General features: G+C 46.3%; 1 protein-coding gene across 1 annotated transcript in view; it reads right to left on the bottom strand.

Annotated features, from left to right (window-relative positions):
• Positions 1–7892, bottom strand: part of ACSBG2 (acyl-CoA synthetase bubblegum family member 2) — a 19274-nt gene extending 11382 nt beyond the window's left edge. The window contains exons 1-6 of the mRNA XM_010005581.1: positions 7777–7892; positions 3585–3664; positions 2775–3016; positions 1140–1228; positions 847–967; positions 317–397 (exon numbers count right to left, since the gene is read on the bottom strand). Of these exons, the coding sequence (XP_010003883.1) occupies positions 317–397; positions 847–967; positions 1140–1228; positions 2775–3016; positions 3585–3664; positions 7777–7892 (729 nt within the window). The remainder of the gene's footprint in view (positions 1–316; positions 398–846; positions 968–1139; positions 1229–2774; positions 3017–3584; positions 3665–7776) is intronic.
• Between the last annotated feature and the right edge of the window lie 236 nt (positions 7893–8128).

An 8128-nucleotide genomic window follows, 5' to 3' on the forward strand; every position in this document is an offset into this window, starting at 1 on the left:
AAGATCATCTAGATCCAACCCCCCTGCATGGGCAGGGACACCTCCCACCAGCCCAGGTTGCTCCAAGCCCCATCCAACCTGCCCTTCAACACTGCCAGGGATGGGGCAGCCACAGCTTCCCTGGGCAACCTGGGCCAGGCTCTCACCATCCTCACACTCCACAATTCCCTCCTCATGTCTCACCTCAATCTCCCTCTGCCACTTTTCATCCATCCCCCCTTGTCCTCTCCCTCCCTGCCCTTGTCCTAAGTCCCTCTCCAGCTTTCCTGCAGCCCCTCCAGGCACTGTGTTTCCAAGCTTTTGAGATGGTACTTACAGAGTACAGGTTTGGTCTTGTCTCTTTCAGCTCCTCCCCATACTGGACAATGGCTTTCAGCTGAGGTAGTTTATGCTGAATCTGTGTGAAAAAGGAGATTTGTGAGAAGGAGCAAATCCTGCCTGTCCCTTTTAAGCCTCACTAACCCACTGCTTCACATGCTAAAGCTACTTGCCACTTGAAGAAAAGCCAAGAAATTCTCATCTGTTATTGAAAGAGAACAGGGAAGCCTCACTAGAGACAGTCATCATTTGGACTGGGATGTGGCCAGACAACCATGGGGTTGCTCAGTTGTTTGGTTTGGCTTCTCCTATTTTAAGCTCAAGGCTTTGCTAGGATGTGGAATCACCACTTAACTCCTGGTGAGATTTAGCAGTAGTAACTACCCACCTGGCTTGAGCAGGGAGCACACCAAGTAGGCCCAAACAGTTCACCTCTGGTTGCAGACCCAGCCTTCCCCTCAGGTATTACCCTCCCCAGCTGGCAGGAGGATTCTGCAGCCCCCAACCATTTAAAAAAAGTTTGTTTACTTCTAAGATTTTCTGCAGCTGTTTATTGTTTTCCACAACCACCACGTTGGCTCTGGAGTTCTCTGCTACATAATGACAGGCCTCAGGAGAGTTTGTAGTGTAGACACCAACAGCAAATCCACTGCAAAACAAAAGGAGAAAAAACCCAAAACTAAACACACACCACAAAAGAGTGGGTTTGGTTTTGTGTGGTTTGTTTTGGATTTGATCAACAGTTGCTTCTCTGAAATTACTGAAATTACTATCTCAATGCTGAAGCAAATGGGATGTCAAGAGACAAGAGTCACTCTTACCCTGCAAGGATTGCTCCTATGTCAGCAATGAACCACTCTGCAGAGTTAAACCCCAAGATGCACACTCCATGGAAACGCTCCAGTCCTAGCTGTAAACAAGAGAGGAGGTTACAGCAACCTTGGTTTTCCTTTGCAGAATGTTTGGAATCCAATTACAGATCTTTGCTGTGAGCATGGCAAGGGAATCGTTCATGCTGTTATATCACAGAATGGTTTGGGTTGGAAGGACCTTCAAGATCATCCAGTCCCACCCCCTGCATGGGCAGGGACACCTCCCACCAGCCCAGGTTGCTCCAAGCCCCATCCAACCTGCCCTTCAACACTGCCAGGGATGGGGCAGCCACAGCTTCCCTGGGCAACCTGGGCCAGGCTCTCACCACCCTCACACTCCACAATTCCCTCCTCATGTCTCACCTCAATCTCCCTCTGCCACTTTTCATCCATCCCCCCTTGTCCTCTCCCTCCCTGCCCTTGTCCCAAGTCCCTCCCCAGCTTTCCTGGAGCACCTTCAGGCACTGGAAGCTGCTCTAAGGTCTCTCTGGAGCCTTCTCTTCTCCAGGCTGAACACCCCAACTCTCCCAGCCTGGCTCCAGAGCAGAGCTGCTCCAGCCCTTGGATCATCTCTGTGGCCTCCTCTGGACTCTCTCCAGGAGCTCCATGTTCTTCTTATGTTGGGGCCTCCAGAACTGGACACAAGCTCCAGGTGGGGTCTCACATAAAGACAAGTAAAGGGGCAGAACCCCCTCCCTGGCCCTGCTGGCCATGCTGCTGGCGCTGCAGCCCAGGATATAGTTGGCTGAAAACTTAATACAGAACCAGTTTGTTTTCAGATCAATGTCCCACTTATCCACAGGCAGGAAAAACAAAAAGGATTTGCTTTGGTCTGTACTCAGCAGGACTAGCTCACCCATGCTAATGGTATGATGAAACTGCACTCCAGGCAGGGCTCAGTTCACACCTACTGAGACCATCTAGTAGATGTCTAGTCTCTAGACACTTAATACAGGTTAGAGATGTCAGGTATCAGTAACAACAAAAGCAACAAGCTCCAGTGACAGTCAGAGACACTTCACTGTGGAATTCCAGCTGTTGAAGTCCCAGACTTTAAATTTCCTACAGCTATCCTCTGTTTTTGTCCCAGGATAGAGTATATGGACTGGAAGATCTTACCATAAGAGTGAAAAGAGAGTGGCCTTAACTTCAAGAAATAAGACTTCATAGTGGTCACAGTAAGTACACATAATGTTGGTTTCTCTCTGAGGGTCTGAACTCCCAATAGTGCAGGCAAAAGGCACAGCCAGTTTGGACACAAATCTGATTCATAAGGATCCCTTCAGATTTTCCTCAGAAAGATTTCATGAGGGCTATGGTCCAGGTTTGCCATATAACTCAAACACCTCCCTTTAAATGTTCCCTTATGCACTTTTTTTTTAGTTGAACATGAAGCAACTGGCAAGAAATTCAAACAAAACCACTGTGGTAACTACCAAGCTGCTCATGGCATGGCCAGGTATTTCCCTGTCACTTTCAGACTTACCTACACTCAGAGACCTTAAAAGATTTAAGACATAGTTAACTACAGCCATTTCAGCAGCTAAACTGAACATGAACAAGGGGAACTCAACACAATCTTACCTTCAGAAAGCTTTTTGCTGCTTTGCAGCACTCCTTGTAGTACATCTTGTATGTTAGTTTTATCCACTGCCCACCTTTTTTAGATGCAAGGGCATAATAATCAGCATATTTAGTAGCAGCTTCTTGGAACAGTTGGTGAACAGTCTTTGGTGGGTGGCTGCCTATGCCTTGTTCATCCATCCTCAGCCTGACTTCCCCATCAGGTTGTGTTGTCCACACACTGGAGGCAGGAGGTGAAGAGGCTGGTTTGAAAGAAAAGTGTTCAGCAGCTTATATTTAGGAAGGGTTTGTTGCCATGACAGAAATATAAATACAAGTACCAAACATATGAAAAGAAATGCTATTATACCCACTTCCCTTTTTAACTTTGTCTTCTTGGCAAGTTTGCCACATGACTCCTGGTGTTTTAGACCAGGACTGACAGATGAAGCCTCTAAAGCACCTTCAACATGTTGTTAAACATTTCCCATTTCCATCCTGCTCTATCCTGCTTTGCTGCCCTAAAAGCTCTTGGACAGGGAAGGTGGCAGCACTGCAAGAATCACACACATTGTGCTTTTTTTCCTTCATTCTTATTTCTTTTTAAGGAGGACTGAAGGAACACAATTACCTGCTGAAAAGTGATGAACAGAAGCATCAGGCAGTGACACTGTCACTCCTTGAAGCTTTAAAGTCTAAGATGAGGAGGCTTCCAGAAAGACCATTCCATAATCTGAGTTTCTTCTTCCATTGCAACGGTTTGATAAATTCCTCTCTCATTTCAAGAATAATTTTCCACACATCACAGTAACTAAAATTCTTTCCACTCACCTTTGGAACCAAGAGTGCCTGTCTGACATCCCCCTGTCTTAGCTTCTGCAGCTGCCTCAATGCTGGGGACACCATCAGTTCTGCAAGACAAAAGCAATTAGTCCTGGATAGGCTGGAGAATGTCCTAGGCATCCTGCTCCACCACTTGATTATATTAATCCTTGGATGTCAAAAGTGGTTCCTGATGTGCTACAAGTGCCTTTATTAATGTTACCAGCCTGCATGGCTATGACAACAAAATGGGTCCCTCCTGGACAGTGTGTAAACTTTGCCTGCACTGCTTTTAAACACACACATTGTATCCCAATTTTGTCCCAGTATCATTTCTGAGAAGCTGCAGAAGAAACCATGAACACAGCACCCAGAAACCAGTACTAATTTGATGCCAGAGGTCTTCTCTAGGTACCTGGAACCAGGAATCTGCAGTGGGAAGGAGGAGCTGAGGGGCACATGGAGCTGGTGCTCACCTCCTGCTGCTGCTGGACTGTGAGTCTAGCAGAAGGGAGGCCCCAGCAGATGCTCTCCCAAGTGCCCAGCAATGTCCCCACCCTGGGGTGACCCACAGAGATCTCCTGCAGCAGGCCAGGCCAGCTAAGCAGCAGGAAATCCATTCAACAGGAAATTTTGTTCTTAGGTATTGGTAACAAGGTTAGTGCTCTGAGCTCCCACCAGATGTTTGAGCAGAAATGGGAGCAGGAACATCCCCCATCCAGCCCAGCCATGCTTCTCCCCAGGAACCTGTCCTGTGGTGCCAGCTGAAATTTCATAGAATGGTTTGAGTTGGAAGAGACCTCAAAGATCAAAATTTGCCCCTTTTGGTTTCAGCCTTGCAAGATCTGGTGAAATGCCACCTGCCCATGTTCATAGAGCAGTGTTCTTCCTCTGCCCCTTTCCAAGGCAGACTTTCTCAGAGCCCTAAGTGATGAGGATAAGGAGTAACTAAGTCACATGTCTCACTTCAGACCACAAGTTGGAAGCCATGCCCTGTGAGATATGGTACTTGAGCCCCTTTACTCCTGAGAAGGACATTGCTCCCTACAACCTACATGGAGATAATGGCTGTTCCCCTACCCCAGGCAATAACCCCCTCAGACCATCAGCATAGCACTAAGGTCCAAGGTTTAGCTGGCCCAAGACTATGTTCCAGAGACCCAGAACTTCCATCTTGCCTTGCCAAAGAGCACTCATTGATGTTTTGGATCTCGGCCATCACGAAGGTGTTTGTTTCTTCATGACAGTGCTAGATGTTTACTCTTATCAATGTTTGGTGCAAGGTTTGTCTCTAGCACCAGCTCCCAGGTGTTCTAGAAGGGCTGCAGGCTCCCGACATCACAACCGCCCTGGGCCCTCTGCAGCTCTGGGGCTCTCATGAGACCCCCCCCTGGGCACTCTCTCCAGTTCTGGAGCCCCCAACATAAGAAGGACATGCAACTCCTGGAGGGAGTCCAGAGGTGCACCTGCCCATGAAGGAGGGTTGGATCTACATGATCTTTAAGGTCCCTTCACACCCAAACTAATCTGGGTTTCTGTGATTCTATGATAAGAAGCCCCAAGATCTCTGCCTGCCACCATCAACCACCCCTGCACACAGGCAGCAGCTCCTCTGCTCCCACCCCCACACTCCTCAGCCCCACATTTTCTTCCCTTTCTTCTAAACCAAAGAGAAGACAAGTCAGCATGAGGCACCGTGTGACCTTCAGTTAAGGGCTAAATGGATTCCCTCTGGTTTCTGTCTTCTCTGAATTTCTAGGGTGTTATGTTTTTTTCCCAGCTATTATTGCTTTGAGCAGGTGCTCAACTTTGCCACAGAGAAGATCTGACACAGCTCCTCCCATGCACTGCCCCAAAGCAGAACTGCTTCTCCTCACTAGTCTGCAAGCTAGAAACCAGAAGGAAGTAAATAATCTTTTTTTTTCTTTATTTCCCCCCAAGGCATGACAAGATCCTTCCTACTACGCATTTCCTACTCATTATTGAGGGCATTTATCAGCACAGATTAATCCTCAGTTGCAGCAGTTCTGCACCATTTCTCCACCAGCTTGTATGATCAAAGCAACACAAATGACCCAGCAACAAGAACAAAAAAATCCCAGCTATTTCCCTTCCAGTGAATCAAGTCACTGTTTTCTCTCCCTTACTATATGCAATTCAAATACAGCCTGATAAAAAACAGGTGAATAGTTTTTTGTCAACTAATATCCCATGACACTGGGGTGAGATATAAACCTCACCAGCTCTTCAGTTGCTTAGATTTACAGAGAGACAAAGAGAAGTTTGATAAAAATCAGCATAAGTGCTGCCTCTAAAGGAACATCTGTCTGTTTACTGTGCAGCAGCACTTCCCAAACAATGTCCTACTTGCTAGGTATTCCAAGTATTTGATTAGTGCCCTCTCAATTACAGAGGTCAACAATTATGCAGAGTTCCTTAATAAGAGGTGATCTTTCTGACTATGGAGAATTATTCTGCCATTCCTGTGCAGGTTTAGATGAAATGCACCCTCTTCCATGCAGCAAATTTAATTCTGTTCCTCTTCTTTTGAGTGGTGAGATTGTACATTCAGCTTTTGGATTTTGGAATTAGTAACAAATGCTTGAAATTTCTTTTAAAAAATAATTCTTAATTAATCTAAGTGAACACAGTAGAATACAAACTCTATCATAGAATCACAGAATGGTTTGGGTTGAAAGGGACCTTAAAGATCATTCAGATCCAACCCCCCTGCATGGGCAGGGACACCTCCCACCAGCCCAGGTTGCTCCAAGCCCCATCCAACCTGCCCTTCAACACTGCCAGGGATGGGGCAGCCACAGCTTCCCCCCAAAGCAGAACTGCTTCTCCTCACTAGTCTGCAAGCTAGAAACCAGAAGGAAGTAAATAATCTTTTTTTTTCTTTATTTCCCCCCAAGGCATGACAAGATCCTTCCTACTACGCATTTCCTACTCATTATTGAGGGCATTTATCAGCACAGATTAATCCTCAGTTGCAGCAGTTCTGCACCATTTCTCCACCAGCTTGTATGATCAAAGCAACACAAATGACCCAGCAACAAGAACAAAAAAATCCCAGCTATTTCCCTTCCAGTGAATCAAGTCACTGTTTTCTCTCCCTTACTATATGCAATTCAAATACAGCCTGATAAAAAACAGGTGAATAGTTTTTTGTCAACTAATATCCCATGACACTGGGGTGAGATATAAACCTCACCAGCTCTTCAGTTGCTTAGATTTACAGAGAGACAAAGAGAAGTTTGATAAAAATCAGCATAAGTGCTGCCTCTAAAGGAACATCTGTCTGTTTACTGTGCAGCAGCACTTCCCAAACAATGTCCTACTTGCTAGGTATTCCAAGTATTTGATTAGTGCCCTCTCAATTACAGAGGTCAACAATTATGCAGAGTTCCTTAATAAGAGGTGATCTTTCTGACTATGGAGAATTATTCTGCCATTCCTGTGCTTTAGGTTTAGATGAAATGCACCCTCTTCCAAGCTCCATACTCTGTGTGGTAGCTACATGCAGCAAATTTAATTCTGTTCCTCTTCTTTTGAGTGGTGAGATTGTACATTCAGCTTTTGGATTTTGGAATTAGTAACAAATGCTTGAAATTTCTTTTAAAAAATAATTCTTAATTAATCTAAGTGAACACAGTAGAATACAAACTCTATCATAGAATCACAGAATGGTTTGGGTTGAAAGGGACCTTAAAGATCATTCAGATCCAACCCCCCTGCATGGGCAGGGACACCTCCCACCAGCCCAGGTTGCTCCAAGCCCCATCCAACCTGCCCTTCAACACTGCCAGGGATGGGGCAGCCACAGCTTCCCTGGGCAACCTGGGCCAGGCTCTCACCACCCTCAAAGGAAGAACTTGTTCCTCATGTCCAACCTGAATGTGAAAATGGGGTTTGGTTTCTTCAGGAGGGAAAAGAGAAGGGTTGGTAGCTGGAACAAGCCTTAGTACTCACATGATGATGGGGTATTGCTGAGAAAACAGCTTAAAATCTTAGAATCACAGACTGGTTTGGGTTGGAAGGGACCTTAAAGATCATCTAGATCCAACCCCCTGCATGGGCAGGGACACCTCCCACCAGCCCAGGTTGCTCCAAGCCCCATCCAACCTGCCCTTCAACACTGCCAGGGATGGGGACATTGTATGTATACAGAGAAAAGAAAATCTTAAATTAGACATACCTAGCTGAAGAGCTGAGCAGTACATCATCCAGTGACACCTCACAGTTCCCTTGAGGAGCTGAATTAAAACAAGCCGTGGGGACTGGTTCTGCAAGTGCATCTGACTCACCCAGCATTGTCCCTGCAAAAACAGGTTTTAAAAATGAAAATACAACCAAAAGCTACAGTTAAAATCGTCTCCCGTTGCTGTAGCTCTCTGACCAAAGCAGACACGACTCCCGACTGCTGTATTTGCATGAAATCCAGTCAGTTCTCCCAGCAGAGAATCCTTCCAGGGCTCTGCCTCGTGCTGGGTCTACTTGAAAACCCCTGCTCAGCAGCAGCTGGTACATCCATCCCCACCGCCCAAAAG

The sequence above is a fragment of the Chaetura pelagica genome, unplaced genomic scaffold (genome assembly GCF_000747805.2).
Source record: "Chaetura pelagica isolate M959 unplaced genomic scaffold, ChaPel_1.0 scaffold741, whole genome shotgun sequence".
Taxonomy (NCBI): domain Eukaryota; kingdom Metazoa; phylum Chordata; class Aves; order Apodiformes; family Apodidae; genus Chaetura; species Chaetura pelagica.